The sequence below is a fragment of the Danio rerio genome, chromosome 23 (genome assembly GCF_052040795.2).
Source record: "Danio rerio strain M-AB ecotype USA chromosome 23, GRCz13ab, whole genome shotgun sequence".
NCBI classification, from domain to species: Eukaryota; Metazoa; Chordata; class Actinopteri; order Cypriniformes; family Danionidae; genus Danio; species Danio rerio.
This window is the reverse complement of record NC_141043.1, coordinates 16,484,721-16,505,775: the sequence shown is the minus strand read 5'-3', so window position 1 is coordinate 16,505,775 and position 21,055 is coordinate 16,484,721. Positions and strand designations below refer to the sequence as shown.

Sequence of the window (21,055 nt, the reverse complement as noted above, 5' to 3'; positions counted from 1 at the left end):
TACGAGGTTTGAGTAGTATTAAAGGGATAGTTCAAGCAAAAGTCAAACCAGTTTTGTTTTGTGGAATGTTAGAAACATGTAACCATTGATTTTCATAGTTTCATAGTTGTATGTCCTACTATGGAAGTCAATGGTTACATATACCTAACGTTCTTCGAAACATCTACTTTTTGTGTTCAACACAAGTAACAAACTCAGAGGTTAGTAACCACTGGAGAGTGAATCAGTGACTTTATATGGATATCAATAATCAAAGAATTTGCCTTAATCTGATTAAAACTATACATAAGGCAATAGCACAAGTTACTTTTGAAAGTTTCTTCCATGATTCTGTTTTACATGTTATAGCTAATAACTCAACGTGATTGCTATTCATGTTTCCTCTAGAGTTTCATGTAATTTCAGGCTTTTAATTTTTTGACTTTAACTGCAGTTTCTCACTTTCACTTTCATTCAAATTAACATTAAAATGTTACGATGCTTCTAAACATCTACAACTAGCCCAAACGTTAATCGCACTACTACATACAAGTCATAACTAAAACACTACTATACAATGCAATGCTACAACATTGTCTCAATACAATGCTTCATTTTGCACACATCTGCTGTTTTATTTATGATCAGCTCTGCTCAGCTCTTCTGACAGGTCTTCAAATGAGTCGTTCGTTCACCTGACACTGACAGTCCCGTATAAGCTTAACTAATAAAAAATAAATCAAAAATGGCTTCCCATGTATAGGCTTATATAATTTCTCAAAAACAAGGTTAATTACTTTAATTAGTTTTTTTTCTTTTTCTTCTTTAAAATGTATTCTGCAGATTGGTACAATATCTCCGTTTTCTTAAATCAATAGTTAACCCTTTTTGAAACCAATAAAAATAAATAATTAAACTTTAAAAGTTTAAAAAATGCAATAAAAAGCTTACAGTCTGAGCCAGAAACACCCATGATTAGTTCACCTTTTGAAGCGTTCGTTCATCATGTGACTATGTAAAGAGATAACGAAACGGAGAACTCGAGAAATGAATGGATCAAATCTTTTTCCAGCTCTAAATGCATATGACTGGCTTCTGTCTCTTATGTGAAGAACGAACGACTCAAACCCGATAGAGGACTACGATGAACTAACCTCCTACTCCACCTGCACAAATGTGCGCATGTGCAAAGAACGAATTACTCCCTGAGAGGTCTCATCTTTCGAGTCGTATAAAAGATTCGTTTAAAATAAACAAAAGGTTTAAGACCGATCCAGTGTGACAAACTAGGGTATTGAATGATCGGACTGGTGGAAGAGTGTTGTTTTAATAGACCTTAATAACGCATGCCGAATGGAAGGGAAAAAAAGTCTCAGCACTTCGCAATGCAGGTGTATTTGTCCTTTTACTGACTCGGTAGGTGGTGGACTATCCTGTCGCAAAACGCAGTGAAAAGTCTTTCATGACAGGCAGTAATAGTTTTATAAAGGTGCTACATGTCTTCAATAATGCCACTGAAATCGGCATACTTCACATCTTAATTCCATCTATTTAGCTCAATTATGAACTTAATCAGTTTATAATTAATAAAAAATGCTGTTTACATGGTAGACTCTTAATCAGAGTTAAAATCATATTATTGGGGTCCATATACCTGTACTAAATGTTTTTAATGAACTGTCCCTTTGGGTTTGTTTTATTCTAAGATCTGAAAGCATGTCTTCCATATTTGAAAATGGCTTTATTGAAATATTTAATGCTTCTAAAGTTAAAACTTTGGTATTGTTTGCTCTAAAAATCAATATAAAGTCTATTAAATATAAACAAGGCACTGTTTTGGTATTTTTATGTTGTAAAAGTGCTAAAAATAATTATGGCGTCATCAGCACAATATTTTACTCCAAACAAATATAGTAATATAAATTGTAAATCAAGAGAAACATTCATATTGAATTGCTTTAAAGGTCATTTCGCCCATAAATGGAAACTATCCACTCCCCTTCGTGTCAATACTTTCAATATTTGGAACTTCCCAATTAACTGTCTTTGTACTTTAAGAACATAAATGTCAAGATATTTTCAAAAGAATATGGGGATTTGTCTAATACATAATGTCAATATCATAATCAACAATATTAAGATATTTAGTGTGCTTGATATTCACTTTTGATGCATCTTGTTTGCCATCACTTGAATGGGTGTTAAAAAGCATGACTGTGGTGTGTGTTTGTAGAAGCTGACAAAAGCATCTTAGTGAAGTGTTTCCTGTCAGTGTTTTCACCTATTGTTGCAGACCGCAGTGTTGAGCAGCAGGAAGTGAAGATGTGGTTCGATCTCAGCAGAGACACGTTTATACCTGGCATGATCTGAAAAATAAACACTCAAGAAATTTATAGTTAGAGTTGAAGGATTTAAACTATTTTTTTTTTATGTTCGTTTCTTCTCAGCATCACAAACGACATTTGTGTTGCATTGGAGATTTCCATTATATAGAATAGTCTCCAGCGGATGTTTGTGTTTTTGTACATCTACAGTGGCGCGCTTGAGGAAACATGTAGAGCTCAGTTATGATAAAGTGCCCCCTGTAGACGTAGTGTTTATTTGCAGTAATTAAATCAGCTAAATATGGCAATAAAATGAGTTTACAGATGTAGCACTAACTTCTGATTTGGTAGCACAGCACATGCAGAATCACATATATCTGGTCACACTTTATTTTAAGTTAAGTTTCTTACTTTAAAACTATTAACAAAGTCTTTTAAATAAATTAATTAGCTACTCATTAGTAGGAAGGTATTAGTTAGATTTAGGACATGAAGGACTAGTCTAGTACAAGTAAAAAGTCAATATCTATCTATCCATCCATGGATTCATCAGTTAATGGATGCATCAGTTAATGGATGCATTGACTATGGCAGTCAATGCATTCATCCATCCAGTGAATGCATCTATCTGTCTGTCCATCTACCCATCCATGGACCAGTCAATGCATCTATCCATCCATCCATGGATCCATCAGTCAATGAATGCATCCATCAATCAGTCCGTCTGTCTGTTCATCCATGCATCTATCCGTCAGTCAGTCAATGCATATATCTATCTATCCATCCATCTATCTACCTATCCATAAATCCATTAGTCAATGAATCCATCCATCCATTCATCCATCAATGCATCCATCTAACCATCCATCAATCTACCCGTCCATGGATCCATAAGTCAATGAATGCATCTATCCATTCATCCATCAATGCATCTATCTATCCATCATCAATCTACCTATCCATGGATCCATTAGTCATTGAATCCATCCATCCATTCATTCATCCATCAATGCATCTATCTATCCATCCATCAATCTACCTGTCCATGGATCCATCAGTCAATGAATGCATCTATCTATACATCCATCCATCCATCCATCCAGTCAGTCAGTCAGTCAATACATCCATCTATCCATCCATCCACCTTTCCATGGATCCATTAGTCAATGAATGCATCTTTCGCTCCATTAATCAGTCAATGCGTCCATCCATCTATATATTCATTCATCCACTCATCCATCCAACCAATCAGTCAATCCATCCATCCATCCATCAATCTACCTGTCCATGGATCTATCAGTCAGTGAAAGCATCTATACATCCATCCAGTCAGTCAGTACCTCCATCTATCCATCCATCCATCCATTTACCTTTCCATAGATCCATTAGTCAATGAATGCATCCATTCATCCATCAATCAGTCAATGCGTCCATCCATCCATCCATCCATCCATCCCAGTGATATTATTAATTATGCAACTGTTTAGATTACAAATTATACACAAGCAATATTTTCTTTGTCAGTGGATGTATTATGTCAGACCTGCTGTGGCTTTGTAATTGGATTTTTATTGTTTATTATTTGTGTGTATTTTTGTATGGGTTAGGTTCTCAGCTCATACAATCAAAATCTTTTGCATTGAATTTTGAGTTGCAATTTTATTTTATTTTTTACTAAATTCTGTGCAGAAAAAGAAATAAAAGTACACAGATTGAGTCAGTCAATGATAATAAGCCAGAAGTTAATAGTGGGAACTGGGTCAATTACCGCAACTGCTCTTCCCGAGTTTTGTGTTCAAATCCCTGCTTGTAAACCTTACGCAATACTATCTCACTTTCTCTAACTTTGCTTCCTGTCCATATACAGTCCCATCAAGAGCAAAAACCCAAAGATAAATATATTAAAAAAAAAAAAAAAAAAAACACACATTGAGAGAATTGGTACTGAAACTGTTACCTTTAATCTTCATGGCACCAAATTAACCTTGACCAAAATCAAGTTTCTCCAGCACAAAAAGATTGAGGAATAAAACGAAAGATCAAATGAACACTTGTGCACTTAAACAGGAGAACAATCTCTTAAAATCGCATTTTAATGAAACAAACTCCACAAATTATTGTATACAAGCAGAAATGGTTCATTGAGGAACACTGAGTGTATTCTAGGACACTTTTAGAGAGAGAGAGAGAGAGAGAGAGAGAGAGAGAGAGAGAGAGGGAGGGAGTAAGAGAGAGAGAGAAAAGAGAGAGAGAGAGAGAGAGATCAAGCATCAGACCTCTATCTCTTGGGCCAGTTGTGCCGAAATCCTCTGCAAACAGAAAAATACCAATCAATTAAAAATAATAATAATTATAATAAAAATAATAATAGTAATAAACTTGAAAGTAAATTCAGCTATGAATGTTTGAGCGTTACACTACCTGTCAGATTTGGCGGGAACATAAGACATGCTCCGGCCTCCCCCTCCGCCCTTCTTCTGTCCTTTTAGGTTTTTCTGAGGCAGAATTGGTTGAAAATTAGAAGTCTTGCTAAAAATTTCCATCGTAAGTGGACGACGCTAACACTGGTGAAAATGGGGTCTAAAGGCTTTAGACATACTTTCACTTCCAGATGTAATCAAATCAATTTCAACTGTTTACATCATTTTTTTACTGCATGGTACAGTGCGGTTCAGTATGACCCTATTTTCTTCCGCTTTCCGTACCCAGTTCATTTTTAGCAACACCTCAGGAGAGCTTCCAAGTGAGAGTAAAGTTCCGTTAAATGTTTTTCAGGAAGTCAGAGCAGTAGAGCTGCAACTTTAGCAATATTTAGACCCACTTTAAGCGGTACTAAACTGCAGTGGAAATGCAAACGAAGAATGTCGAGTGGAGCCATGTCTAAATGCACTATAGTGGAAAGGCTGACTTATTCAAACAGCTGCAGAGACCAGCTCTCCTGTTCTTGAACATCAGCTATGTTTATACACATGTTGAAATAACGTAGTAAAAAATGCTTAGAAATGGCAAGATGCACATCAATTATGAAAATGTGCATTAAGAAACATATGCAAACAAGAAACGCATGTGTAAACTACGATGAAAACTGATTTATCAAGATGGGATGACATTGAACAGACAAACCAATGGAGAGACATTGTAAAACGTCTTAAATGTTGCTGTGGTTATTTTGGTACTTCCTCCTCCAAAGTCTGTCAAAGTCAAATAATAAGCTACATTGAGATTATTCTCACAATGAGTTTCTGTTCACTCATCTTTCCGACTGAGATTATTCCTCCAAGGAAAGTGCCGTGAATAGTTTGTAAAGCCTGGCTCTTTGTGGTTTAAGTAGTTAATTAAATTAATAAAAGTGAAACTGACAGGCACAATATGGATTGTCATTAACAGAAAATGTACAGCCAAATATACACTGTGGATATTTCATTGTAATTTTACTTATATGAATATTTTATTTGACCGAACAGTTTGTCTTTTGGTGCTGAAGCATATAAGCGGACATTCTTTTGAACTTTTTGTCTCATCATGGCGAGATTTGGTGAGGGATTATTAAGTAAAACTAGCCTCAGACAGTTTAGTCTGCGTCAAACCTGCAGGAAAATCTAATGGGTGTTTCCCACCGCAAGCGTCAGCAGGGCGTGAGCAGAGCGTGAGCAGCTCGTGTTTTTTAGGCATCCACGTTAACAGTTTAGAGCTTTCATACCGCACGCAGCAGCAGCGCGTCAGCGCGAGGGTCGCTGAAGCAGCTGTGCAGCGATAGTTTCGGCGCTGGGTTTATTTTTGCCGCGCTGCTCACGCTCAATTAAATTGACAGTGCATTGATAATGACCAAAACACATTGAGTGACAGTAAAAAGTAGCAATTTTACCCAATAAATGCGTTAATAATGTCAAATGATTTATATATAGTCAATCAAATGAACTTAAACGATTAAATAAATAACATTTATTAAGGCCCGAACTACAAAACCAAATGTAAAACAATTTTAGTATCAGTTTTGCTTAAGTCGCCACTATGTTTCAGGAAAGAGGAAATAAAATATTTAGGGGAGTTGTAGTCCATAGCAAAGTGTAATGTGGGTAGTGTAGTTCGGCACGCATGCTGGATTATGTGAGCTGGCTGTGTGCTGTGCAGCTCAAGCATAGCAAGAAAGTTTTAATCGGCTTTGTTTTATGTTCACTCGAGTTATTCCTACCGGGAGCTGTTTGCACTCTGAACCTGACAACACGAAAATAAGTAAAAGAATGACATGCATTAATTACTTTTGTCCGTCTCATCCTCTGCACGAGCATGAATTAACGAACTGTTATTCTGCTGCTGGACATCACTGAAGCGGAGAAAGTAACACTACTTTTATCAAGTGTAAATATCATTATAACTATATTGTAGAAATATTATTATAACTAGGCCTATAACTTGCAACCTGACGATCAAAAAACAAATGGCATGATATCACAGGCGATTGTATTCTGACTGAAGTAGACACTCATAGAACTTGAGAAGCATACAGTACTGTTTGATCTATAAAATTTGTAAAATAAAGATATGCAGGTTAAAGAAACAGCATAGGAGGGATCTTCTGTGGGCCTTGGTGCAGATGAAAAGTTTATAAAGTGTATTTGTATATAGAGAGACATAGGTAACTAGATAGAATAGACAGAGATAGGTTGATCTCTGCAGCAGCTGCCGAAGAGCTGCGAGCTGCAGACGCAGCTGGTGTGAAAGGCAAACGCCTGCGTGCTGCTTCTGCTTGACATACGCGCTGCGCACGCTCTGCTCACGTGCAGCTGACGCTTGCGGTGTGAAACAGGCGTAAGGCTTTGCGAAAAGGCTGGTTATTTTATCAACGATTACTGTCAATAGTAGTAGCCTAGTACAGATTTTAAATAAATTTAAAAATAAAATAAAAAAAATATTCAAAAAGGAAACATAAGCCGGACCAAAACTGATCAATGTCATTAAGACTTAGATAAACCAATAAGGTGAATCCATGTTTGTTGATGCAGGACCAGCCACGATCAATCATAGCACTAGATCCTCTCAAAATTAGTTGATAAAACTTAACTTATTTGCAAAAGTTTTACACAATATTCCGGTTTAATGCAAGAGTTTAATTGACATCTTTGGATGGAAACACAATTAATCTTTAAGCATGCTGCCAGACAGTAATAAAATTGTAATTTTGTCTTTATGGTATTATGAAAATACTCAAATGTAAAACACACATTGCTTTCTTACAGTCCCGATTGATTCGAACAAACACATGGTGCTATAGTTTTGCAGCAATCTGAGCATATTGAAAGCTGCTGCTCTGGATTGTTTTCTGTAATCTCATTGGGTGCTAATGTAGAAATTATATTATTATTATTTTACATTATAATATACCTACTAAAACATCCTCAATAGCAGCATTTCCACTGTCGGACCAGTGTGAGACAGGGCTTTTATTGGGCCAGGCCATGCCAATAGCCCGGGAGCATGAGCACTGAGGCCGAAATCATGTTGCGTTTCCACTGTCGGACTAATAGACTGGGGCAAACTCCGCCTCTCCATCCGCCCCTCCACCCTAGCTGGCCCTCTTTGCCCAAGGTATTTGGTGAGCTGAAAAAGGCCTTGACGCTGGCCCAGAGGAAGCAACACTTTGGCACGATCAGGCTCTGGTAGTGACAGTGGAAAAGCGATTGGCCTGGCACGCTTAATTTAGGCACAACAGTGGAAACGCGGCTAATGAAGCTGTTGGATTGAAAGTGAAAGTCTCCCTTATCTACATGTGATCTGACTAAAATGTCAACAGAACAGAAATGAGTGGAGCAGTGTAAACAACAGAACTTCATACCTTCTGCTTGGGTCCTTGTCTGTTTGGATCAAAGTGTGAGCCGTCTTTTGATTTACCTGTGTGTATTAAAGACAAACAATGAAGAAAACACACTGAAGAGTCTTAATAAGACAGATCACTCCCAAAAACAAAGACAATTTCTGCACTATTTCCTCAAGTGTTCATGAATTCCTGTTAAACCCAAAACCAGATATTTTAAAGGACATAAGGGAAATAAACAGCCAATAATATTCAATATGTTCAATAATAGGAACTAAAAAATACTTAGGAAGTCGATGGCTGTTTTATCCAACATTCTTCAAGATATCTTGTTTAGTGAAATTCAAACTATTGCTTTAAGAAAATAAAACATGGCAGATCACTCACCGGCGAATAATTTGAAATTGGACTGACTGTAGTCGTAAGGTTTAAAGTCTTGTTTGGGAGCTTCGGGCTCCTGAGCCGTTTTCTGTTTCTGTTTCTTCTTTGCAGGTTTTGTAGACTGATCAGCCACCGTTGTCTCACCTTCGCTCTTTGAGAGTTTGACGTTTGGTTTAAGACTGTCTTCGCTGACATCACTTGCAGCTCTTTCTCTTTTCTGTCCAGCCTGCTTTGCTTCCTTAAAACACAAGATTGTTAACAGATGTTAGTGAAAGATGAAGATGAAATAAACAAATGTGGTGAAGTGGAGCTCCTCACCTTCACTTGCTCTCTGACGGTGTGAACGTTCTGAAGCGACTCTTGGTAGGTCTGTTTGGCTTTCTTTCGTTCCTCTGAAACACAAATATAAACATTTTAGGACATAAATCTTAAGGAAGGTGGCTTAGCAGAGTTTGTATCCACTTTATTTTTCACAATAGAGCAGTTGCGGGGTATTGTGCATATGTTGAGACTTCCGGACTCATTCACTTCAACAGATTTTTTTTTTAAAGGAATGCACCAAAATGAAAATACTGGATCTGGATTTGATTGAAAACCAAAACTGAAAATGTTTTAAAATTATTATTTAGCATTTTATTACACAAGACATTTTGTAAATTTAACTCAAATTTAAACTGTTCTAAAAAGACAATCAAAAACTAAACACCAAGCTGCTAAGTTAAGCTGCTCTGACAGTCAATGAGTCAAGAGTTGTCACAGCATTGCCATTAAAACACAGTAGCACTGGTGAAAGCAGCAAGAACAAGTATACTACATAGTATACTGTATGTCCTGTTCTTGCATTATTGAGCAGACATTGCTTTTTCGCTGAGCATGTGTGGTTTGTGTATAGATAAATATACAGGTACACGAGCAGGAACATCTTTATTATGTGTATATCACGGAATGTAAATGAGTAAATTGCAGCATGCATGAGGCTGAGAAAGAAGCTCCGGTAGTCTGGCAGTGTTGCCAATTGATTTAGATTTTCAACAAGAAGTGCTCACTTAGTTTTAATATATGAAGAGTTCAGATGCAAAACCCTCTAAATCCATCAGACCCCTTTTCTTGCAAATGAGCATTTTCTATCAGGCTCCTCTGATTAGGTTCAGAAATTTAATTTTATATGTAATGGTAAGGTTATTAGCTGGTAAATAAAATAAAGTCTTTTCAAAATTGTCACTTTAGACAATTCATTGGTTTTTAACAAGGTAGATTTTATTTAGTGTCAAAACCAGCTAAATCCACATCTGCTTTTTATGCAAAACTCTCTAAATCCACCTATTGGGACAAGACAATGTAATTTGTTAAAAATCACTAAAGATGCTATTAAAAATTATTTTACCAAACATAAAACACATTACACAAACCACCTGAAATACAGATTTCTGTCAAGCAAGTAACGGTTCCTTACGCTGTGATAAACCAGGGAAAAAGCAGGAGGAAAATGAAGGAATGAAATCTGTCAAGTAAGTGCATTAATAAATAACTTTAAAATTGAAATTAATTAAATCTTAACAATCTGATGTCATTTCGGATATTATTTAGATTTAATGTATATAGAACAATGTAAACATTGTCAACTAAGCTTGTTATATTCAAATAATGTAGAGTAAACATTATGAAACATCAATATCTGTGCATTGTCCATTAATATAAAAAGCTTATCAGACATATAGGCATTATGGATTAACACAAATAAATTATAGTTTTATACATTATAATTATCTTTTTTTTTTTTAAATAACATAATTAACAAATAAAACACAAGGTAGACCTACTGGGCAAAAAGGGGATGCCTCTCAGACAATTTTAGAAGCTTTCATTCATTCATTTTCACCATACTCACAGTCTTGGTCTCTTGTTTATCCTCAGCATCCATGTGGAATAAAAGAACGGCATCTTTTTCGTGAAACTAGAAACGTTATGAATGCAACTTACACTTCCAACTTTACAGTGTTTTCATTTCCTTCTAATGCCCCTTATAATGCAACGAGTTTTGAGGTAAGGGACGTTTTCATTTGACAGTCAGACAGGCTCATCCAGCTCATCAAAATCAGTCTTTTAAAATTTAAATCGGAAGCGGAATAAAAGTCTCCTTATAAAAGCCGGCGTATTAGTGCGCTGCTACATTGAACACATGATTCGATTTGCACTTTCTGATTGGTTTTCGGGATATAGCGGCTTTTGCTGTCAAAGCCAAGTAACGTTTAGTGGCTTTTGCCAACAAATTGTTATTTCTGAATGCGCTGACACTGGGATTTGGACGATTTGAATCAAATCAATTTGTTAAACATGTACTACATGCCTAAAGCATTCACTCAATATCATCATCTCATTTTTGGCTTAAGTGGCGTTTAGCGGCTTTTGCATCTGAACTCTACATACACACATCCACACACAATAATTATAACGGTTTATATTTTTAAAAAGTGTTTACATATTTACATTTTTATATTTAAACGTTTTTTTACTGTTACTCCAGATACATTTTATTTCTGTGAAAAGATATCTGTGAGAATGTTTAAAATAATGAGATAAAACTGTGAAAGGTGACCTACAATGGAGTTTGTTGTGTATCAAGCAGGGGCTTCAATCTGCTGACCCACAGGCCATACATGCCGCAGTGATGACGGCTGGACGGATAGTGAATTCTCCTTCAGCTCAAAACCAAAAATGCCCATTTTATCTGAGAATTTTTAGCAGTCAAATATTCTGCGCATCCCTAATAGTTTGCCATACAAAACAGCTCACTATAGCGTTTGATGCCACACGCTGGTATTTTCTTTTTATATTTTTGTAATTTTAGTGTATTGTGAAGAACAAACATCTTATTACTTTGCCTATGAGTAAATGACAATCACAGAAAGAGAGTTTATTTTAGCGTTGCACACCAGAGTTGTGTTGTTTGTACCTTGAGCTTTCTTGGCCTGTTCTTTAGCTTGCTGTTTGGCCTGAGCCTCTTTCTGCTGCTGCTCAATACTCTGCAGTTTCCACCGGTTATGAATCTGCATTAAACAGAGCAACAAAACTAAATTTCATGTGGCTTAGTGGGAAAAAAACAACCATAAGATAATAAGAGTTCCTGAATTTTTGACATTCAAACAGTGGCTTCGTATTCAACTTAAATATTTCACCCAAAACTGAAATTTCAAATCATTTACTCATTATTTACTTGCTAAAAAGTAATTAGAGTTTCTTTATTCTGTTAAACACAAAAGAAAATCTAAAAAACTGCAACCACTGACTTGAATAGTATTTATTTTTCCTACCAAGGAAGTCATTGGTTACAGGTAAATAACTTTTTATTCAGAATTAGGAAACTCAAAGGTTTGGAACCATTAGAGGGATAGTGAATAGTGAGTAAATGTTCATTTAGGGGGGAACCATAGCCTTAACACCTTTGCATTTCATGCAGAAAGGTTTAAAAATAGAGTCATTTTGTAATTAGCCAAGGCAAAAAAAATAAATAAATAAAATAAATTTAAAAAATGCGCAAACAGAAAATAAAAATAGTAACCAAAGAATAGCAAATAATTATATGCATAATGTATCAGTAATACATGACAAAAAATAACTATTAATAAATCCCCAAAAAATAGTAATAAATAAAGAATGATAAACATAAATAACACATATCAGATGGATGGACTAAAATCACATATGCACATACAAACACTAAACTCCAATACCAAGAGAGTAAACTAAAGCAAAAAGATAAAATACCTCATAGATCTTTGAAGAGGGGTCATATTTGGCATTCTTTGATATGTGAATGTCCTTAGATGGCAAATACTGAAAACAAGCATTGAAAAATTTAAATAAATCAGTAAATAAGTTTATAAATTGACAAAATGCATCAACTAAAGCAAAGTACCATTCTGAAGGGGTTTTCAAAAGACTCCATGATGCTGTGAGATTTCTGCTGCGCTACAGTCAGATGAGCTGAAGCTGGAGACACATCCTCCTATTTAAACATACACAAACATCACATCTACTACATTGGACATCAAAACATTTATATATGTATGCATGTATGTATGCATGTATGTACATACAGTTAAAGTCAGAAGTTTAAGCCCCCCCACCCCAATTTAACAGAGCAAGGAAATTTTCACAGTATGTCTGATAATATTTTTTTTTCTGGAGAAAAGTCTTAATTGTTTTATTTCGGCTAGAATAAAAGCAGTTTTACATTTTTTCAATGTCATTATAAGGACAAAATTATTAGCCCCTTTAAGATATATTTTTTGATAGTCTACAAAACAAACCATCAATATACAATAACTTGCCTAATTACCCTAACCTGCCTAGTTAACCTAATGAACCCAGTTTAGCCTTTAAATGTCACTTTAAGTTGTATAGAATTGTCCTGATAAATATCTAGTAAAATATTATTTACTGTCATCATGACAAAGATCAAACAAATCAGTTATTAAAAATGAGTTATTAAAACTATTATGCTTAGAAATGTGTTGAAAAAAATCTTCTCTCTGTTAAACAGAAATTATGGAAAAAAAATAAACAGGGAGGCTAATAATTCTGACTCCAACTGTATGTATGCATGCATGTATGTATGCACGTCCGTATGTATGCATGCATGCATGCATGTTTTAATGCCATATCAGCAGCATATATTCATGGGAAATCCTATACTAAATATACAATATATAACATACAATCATATCAGTTTCTTAAACATACATTGCACAAAAACAAACAAAACAAACAACAACACTGAAAAAAGTCACATACAATCTTTTAGTAAGATTAATGATAAATATTCTAAAATTCCTTCAGAAGACATCTCTTCAAACATTACCCTTAATATTTTCCTTAAAACTATCCTGAATAAAATGTTCTCTAATATCATTTAAAAATACACAATCTATTAAAATATCTTTTATCATCAAAATATTTATTACACAGATCACAAATAGGTATTATCAGTGAATACAAGCGTGCAAGTCTTACATCTGATTAGTCTTACATCCATAAGTGTCCGATTCTACATCTCTTATGTGCAACCTAATTATGTCTATTTTCAAATAGTAATTGTTTTTCATTTACAAATGAACTCATTTCATACAATTTGTTGTTTCTACATTCATCCATTCCATTTGCCATTTCTCATTGATATTCAAATTTAAAACGAGTTTAACATGACACACATGAATTTTGTATTTGTATCTCCAACTGTAGAGCTTCCTTGGCCATTTTATCTGCCTGTTCATTTGCAAAGAACCCCATATGACCAGGTGTCCAGCGAAAAAATAATATCAAAGACTTTCTTTAAAAAGTCCACTTTTTCTATTATGCTAAAAATCAAATGATGTTCAGTTTCCATAGATTCAATGGGATATTAAAATCAGATTTTAATAAAAACAAAGATTTCCTAAATTTAAAGTCGTTTCTGAAGTCCAAAGGCCCTAAATGAGCCGCATTTAAGCATATTTCATGAGCTGCATATTTATTCTCAAGCATGGTAGAAATAAACAACAAGAGACTAAACATGCATTAAGATTACACAAGACTTTCAAATCTTCACAGTTAGCAGCATTTATCTGAACATGCTGGTGATATTTCCTCAAAGAGATTCAGAGATTAAAAACTAAAGAGAGATTAAAGAGTTTACCTAAAAATGAAAATTTCCTCGCACTCACAGGCATCAAACCTTTATGAATTTCTCTTCTGTTGAATTGTTTATTAAAGATTATTCAGTACACCTTGCTTTGTTTTCAACAAAAGAAAGAAACTCAAATGGGTTTTAAAGTAGAGGATGTGGAGATGAAAGAATTTATTGTTTTAGGTGAAATGCAGCTTTAATTATCTTATAAACGCTATTTAACTGGCTGGCAAATCATCTTGGTCTTCACTGACTTGTCAAGGTAATCTTTCATTGTGCTTCAATCATTGCTGATCTCTAATTTTTGTGTGTGTGTGTGTGTGTGTCTTCCACAAAATAAAGGGATTGAGTTAAAGTGTCTTGGCTACAGCTATAATTCATTCATTTTTCTTCGAATTTGTCCCTTTATTTCTCTGGGGTCGCCACATCGGAATGAACCGCCAACTTATACAGCATATGTTTTACACAGCAGATGCCCTTCCAGCTGCAACCCAGGACTGGGAAACATCCATACACATTAAATTGGCAGTAGTATATGTGTGTGAAGTAGTTTATGGAGTACCTGGAGCAACTGGAAGAAACCCACGCTAACACAGAGAGAACATGCAAACTCCACACAGAAATGCTAACTGACACAGCCGGGACTCAATCCAGCGACCTTCTTGCTGTGATGCAACAGTGCTAATCACTGAGCCACTGTGCTACCCCACAACTATAATTTCTGATACAAATAATTTCTGATATAATTTCAAACATAATTTCAAACATCATTTCTTAAAATTCTTATATATATATATATATTAAGGGTGTAACGATATACCAAAGGCACGGTTCGGTTCGGTTCACGGTTTTGGAGCCATGATTCGGTTTCTGTTTGCTGTGGGGTTTGGGTTGATGTCATGTTAACAGCAATGCTAAGGGACAATTCACTCAATAACAAGAACATCTTAACTTTTTCTTAATTAACTTTTTCATTACATTTTTAGTACAGTCAGGATATCAGAGTAAACAACTAAAATTAAATAAATACCTCCAATATAGACTAGTCAGAAAAAAACTATTCTCTTTAGTGCAGCCATCTTAACTAAGTAAACTAAAATTAAATAAATAATTGCAGTGTAGACTAGTGAAAGATCTTCTTCAAAAACACCATAATATCCACATTCTCCGATAAGAGGCTTGATCTCTGTGCTGACACAGACGCTCATTTTTGATTATCTATGGTTTCAGTTAGATAGATAGGTTTCCGTTTAAATTAATGAAAAATATACATATAATGTGTTTGTAAAGTGTATTTACATGACATATTCACCAGTAAAATACATTGCAGTTGTGTCTGAAACTAATGTTAGGGTTGTAGCCGGCTGTATGTTTGCCTCCTGATCTCTCTCTCTCTCCCGCTAACTCTATGCCGGTCATTTATGTAGGTCCGCCTTTACGACAGTTGATGCCTGTCATTTCTGTAGGTCTGCCTTTTTGACAGCTGATTGGTCAGGAGACCGATCTATCATCATTTGGCGACGCAGCGCGGGAATGTGAAAAGCATGTCAGGAAGAGCGGGAGAGAGAGCGCTTTTTCCTTTGATCTCGTTTTTTGTGTATTTTTCTGACATGATTATGATTTTCGTTGTTTTTGCTTAACTTTCGTTTAGGCAAAATTATTTTGCATTACTTTTGCCCACTTTAAGTAATTTTGTGAGGTTTGTACATTTTTATTTCAATTGATTTGTATATTATTTTTTGGCTCCGCTCCTTCCCGACAATACAGCTGTATCTCCTCAAGTTCAGTCTTAGTGTAAGGTGGATAGGGAAAATGTCATACGATTTCCATTTTGCAAACACGTAGAAAATGTATTGTTAAAGACATCAGGTAAGAGGTGAAGGTCATCTTTGTTTGTTTTATTCAGTATAGGGAAGAATGCGGCGCACGGCGCTGAAGACCTTTTTTTCTTTTCATCAGTTTTAGCAAGGTAAGGGGTTATTCATGAGTTAGAATTGTTTTGTTATATTTATTTCTTTTGTTTGTCTTCACTATCACCCCCTTGCTCGAGTTTAACTAATTTTTGTTTGATACTTTTGTTTGAATTTGTTACTTTATTATATTATTTTTATTAGTGTAAATATTTCTCTTTTTTGTATATTTGGGCATTATTCTGGTTTCACTTTTGTACATTAAATCACTTTTGTTGGCAGTTCTGTTGCTTACACCCTCACATTGTGAAATTACCACACTTTTTAAATGTTTTTCCTTACAAGTAAGTTTCGTGAAACAGTTTAGACAGACAGGCGTGTGCTTTGTCTACGACATGAATTCTATTCCTGTACTCAACTGGAAAACCAAAATGTTTCCACACAGATGACTTAAATGTGTCTGGGGAATCTGCAATCTCAGTACTATGTGAAGCAGCCATCCTGCGTCCAGTAGTAACGAGTGTGATGCTTACTCAAGTCACATGACATAACATGCACTAAAATACTAACTTTAGAATATAATATTTAGAACAAATCCTCATCATTACTAAAATAATTTAATCAAATGTGATAATAAAGATGTGTTTAAATTGGTTCAGAGTTTCGCGATATGTATCGTGGTTGGTGTATCGCGATATTTCGGTTCGGTTTTAATATCGTTACACCCCTAATATATATATATAAATATATATAAATCTAGTTTTCAAAAATATACAAATTTTGACCTGCTTCGCCAATCTTTTTCTCAAAAAAAAAAACTTTAATGCAAATATTTATAAATATGTTAATATAAAGTATATACTCATGTGCTTTTCAGCTGCAGGACTGAATGGCTGTTGCCTACATATGATTATCTCCACATACCCCATTGCGATGTTATGTCTATGTGTTTATGTGCTTCTTGCTGGGGCTTGTTCTTCCCCTGACCTCACACTGCCCTACTTTAAGGACAGTCTGGGAGGGGCTTTTTCCCCTAATATATCTTATTTTCTCTTTCTAAAGATACCGCTCATCTGACCTGTCTATCCCTGAAATGTGTGACGTGTGTATGGTCGGAGGAGTCCAATTTCGCTACATGTAACAGTGTATGTGACAAATAAAGGCTTCTTCATCATCATCATGATCGTCATCATCACCATCATCATCATCATCAACTACTCACCGCAAATAGACTGATTTTTGCTGGAGCAGTCAGACCATGCACTGATTTTTTCTCTCTATCCACACTTTCCTCATCTTCCTCTGAGAACAGCATTCCAGGTTTGGTTGGGGTTTCTACACCAGTGCAGAAAACATTAATCTAATCATCAAACTTATTTAAAATATAAAAATTAAAGGCAAATAAACACTCATGACATTCTTATTATTATTTACACCTACCAAAAGAAGAAAGGTCCAGGAAGTCACTTTCAGAGGAGCGTGACGTGTCATGGGGTCCGAATAAAGTAGACTGTGGCTGTAAAACAACAGCAGTAAGGAATAAACTCCTTGCACCAGTTCAAGGCATACTGAGCCATATAAAATATGCATATTGGTATTGAGGCATATTAACAACAATAATAAAAACAATCTGTTGAATGAATGTCAACACACCTTTCGTTTAGGGGTCATTGATTTCCTCTTTTGAGCTACTACCTCTGCCTGAAGAGAGACAACATTAGTAATCACTGATCCATTATATAAAAATATGACAAATTATAGCACTGCTGCATTCACACAAAGAATAAAATCTAACAATATACATTTTTACCTTTTCTTTATATATAAAGACAATGAAGTCCACACCATATCTTTAGATCACATTTAGAATTATTGTCTTCCAGCGAATGAAGCATAAAAACATCAACAGCCAATTAAACTCTTCCTGACTCTAATGAGCATGAACAATTAAAGTGGCAGAAGCCTAAAGAGTATGCAGAGAAGGTTATCAGGAGTGCTGGTTTGGGATATGGAACACTTCTTAAATTTATGATTCCCTGAATCTCCTTGTATTTATGCTTTTGTAGAGCTTAAGTTAAAAATGATATAAATATACACATGCTAGGAATGGGAATGTTTTTGAAATTATTATTTTTTTAATTAGGTTCTAGTCAAGATCCAGTACATGTGTTTGTTTGTTGTGTTACTAGGGTTATGCCCTACTGCAGTGAAAGACTATAGAATACACAAGAGATGTCATGTGTTTAGTTTTGAATTTGGGAAAAATGTAACGGCAAAGACTATAGAATACACAAGAGATGTCACTCGTATACTTTTGAATGGGGAAATGTGTAATTGTCAATATGGCGATTGAAGCCCCGCTTTCTAGTACAGGAGCCAATCAGCAATCGCTATATGGTGACTAAAGCCCACTTTTTAGTACAGGAGCCAATCAGTGATCGTTATAGAATGACAATTCTCCGGGGTAGGGGTTTGGACCAGATGTTAGTTTCTGCAGATTTTGTGTGATACAAACATTTAGAAATTAAACTAAATAGACAGCTGTTGTTTAGTTTTATTGGTTATTCGTAATATGTAATCGCAAGCTTGGCTAGTAGTTTTAGAGAATTTGATGTTTCTCCTTTCAGACAGAATGGCAGAGAGAGCCGCTTCAAAGATGGCCACCGAGTGAAATGACTTGCCTTAAAGGGACTTTGGTACTGGTCAATATTGCGAATGAAGCCTCACCTTCTAGTACACGAGCCAATCAGCTATCACTGTAAACTAAAGATTCTCTAGCTGGCATTAGACGATAACCGTTTTCAAGGTATACCGTGGTTTGAAAAAGTCAAGGTTTTAAAACCGCCAACATTTTCTGCTAAGATTTTTTTATTTACATTATTTTAATTTAGTTTTTAGGGAAACAGTATCTCCAGCAGAAAAAAATATCAAAAAAGGCTGTTTTAAACTGTAAAGAAATCTGTTTTTAAAACAAATAAAGATAGCAGAAGTCAATAATTCACTTTCATTATTCAGCCTGACATGTTTACTGCAACAAAATATCATAAATGTTTCTCAAAATAAAATTTATTGTGTTCAAAAGGGAAAAAAGTTTTAGATTTTTTTTTTAACCAGACGTTTAAAAATAATATATTTTAAAGCAGTAAACACAACACCGTGAAACCGTGATATTTTATCCATACCGTCAGAATGCAATACCGGCCCATGCCTGTTCTCCAGGGGAGGGGCTCGGACCAGAAGTGAATTTCTGCAGATTTTGTGTAATTCGGATGTTTATAAATAACACTAAAGTGACAGACATTGTTTAGTTTTCTGAATGATTCCTATTATGAAATATAATAAGTTTGGCAAACAATTTTGGAGAATTTGATGTTTTCCCGAGCATACTGCCCAAGAGGTGTTTCAAAGATGGCTGTCGAGTGAAATGGCTTGCCTTAAAAGGACTTTGCTGCAATCTCATCACATTTCTCTAGAGATTACACCATCTCTCTCACAGTTAATGTTGTTAATGCGCATGCTTCAGATTATATCATAAACTTGGCAGAAACTCAATACTCGCACTCCTGCTCATTTCTCTCTCAGTTCACAAATACTTTTTTTTTTTTAATTCAACATGTTCGTGCTTTGCAACATATCGGTGGATTACATGTAATAACATCAAAATTTAAAGACTAAGTCTAAAGAGTTTTTTTTAAAGGCCAGCAACCAAAATATACACGATTCTTTATTCCTGTGAGACAACAGTGCTAATTAATGACCTATGTATAACCAACGTATAGCGAATCAAACTGAAAACTGACCACAGAACAGTAATACTAACCAAAGCGACAATTTAGTGAAATGCATGAATTGCATAAAAACACTGAACCATCACAGTAGAAGTGTTTGTTTAGTTTTTTCATAAACTGTCCCATCCCTAATACATACATGTACAAACCTTCAGTAACGGAGTCTCTCTGGCCTGTTTGATGAGCTGATGAAGCTCGTTGATCTGCTGACGCACTAGTGGTGGAGTGGGGTTACAGCATGCGATGATGCCCTGAGGCTCCCTGCAGTCAAACACACACACACACACACCCACCCACACATTATTAAGGGTTTCCACACCAAGCACTTAAAGGAACAAATAATTTTTTGCTCTTAGCATTTTTTGTTAAACTAAACTGTACAGTTTAAATATGTATTTTGCCCACTTTAAAAACTTACTTTGGAAGCTCATCTGCAATTTTCATCATCATGTGGTTTGGTAAGATGTACCTGAGGAGCAGGAACACATTTAAGGCTCAAGTCAATGAAACAAAATATCCTGTGGTCTTATTTAGAAATGTGGCTTGCGCACAAAACGAAGTAAGCCAAGTAAACATATTTCACTTAAATAAGCCACAAAAAAATATATATAAATAATAAAAATATACATATATATATATATATATATATATATATATATATATATATATATATATATATATATATATATATATATATATATATATATATATATATGTACATATATATATATATACATATATATATATATAAATCATAATTCATTTAAATTTAACCTGTTGTACATTTACTTTTAGGAAGGCTGTTAAATTCATAAATCAGATGCCCTGGTCGGTAGTGCCATGCACTGAGTGAGGTTTGGCCATTACCCAGTGCTCTCGTCTTCTTCTCGGGCCAGTTTGTCTCTCCAGGCGTACATCAGTCTGAAGGCTGCCAGCTGCTGTGTGTTAAAGCTCTTCTTCTGCTTGCGGTACAACTCCATGTATGAGTCCTCCGTAAAAATAGGCTTCACATATTTCTAAAGAAAATGGTTGAAAGACACAATATTCAGAAAACACCATTTTGAACCTGTATCTTTGAACAGATTCATCTGAACCGATTCAAAGTGTTTAATAGAGAATATTTGAAATGGGGTTTATTTGGTGTATTTAAAGAGCCTTTATTATGCCATTTTAGAAATACTACTTTTATTAATCTT

General features: G+C 35.1%; 1 protein-coding gene across 5 annotated transcripts in view; it reads right to left on the bottom strand.

Annotated features, from left to right (window-relative positions):
• Positions 1–4,241: 4,241 nt before the first annotated feature.
• Positions 4,242–21,055, bottom strand: part of exosc10 (exosome component 10) — a 31,952-nt gene continuing 15,138 nt past the window's right edge. Inside the window, exons 12-25 of one of the 5 annotated variants that reach the window (XR_015522731.1) lie at positions 20,727–20,875; positions 20,278–20,328; positions 20,009–20,120; positions 17,725–17,772; positions 17,512–17,587; positions 17,294–17,406; positions 12,413–12,502; positions 12,262–12,330; positions 11,450–11,543; positions 8,815–8,888; positions 8,503–8,734; positions 7,113–8,192; positions 4,725–5,902; positions 4,242–4,612 (exon numbers count right to left, since the gene is read on the bottom strand). Coding sequence is in view for 1 of the 5 variants with exons in the window: in NM_201089.2 (NP_957383.2) it covers positions 4,582–4,612; positions 4,725–4,798; positions 8,137–8,192; positions 8,503–8,734; positions 8,815–8,888; positions 11,450–11,543; positions 12,262–12,330; positions 12,413–12,502; positions 17,294–17,406; positions 17,512–17,587; positions 17,725–17,772; positions 20,009–20,120; positions 20,278–20,328; positions 20,727–20,875 (1,269 nt within the window). In the remaining 4 variants the exon portion in view is untranslated. 5 annotated transcript variants of the gene reach the window in all.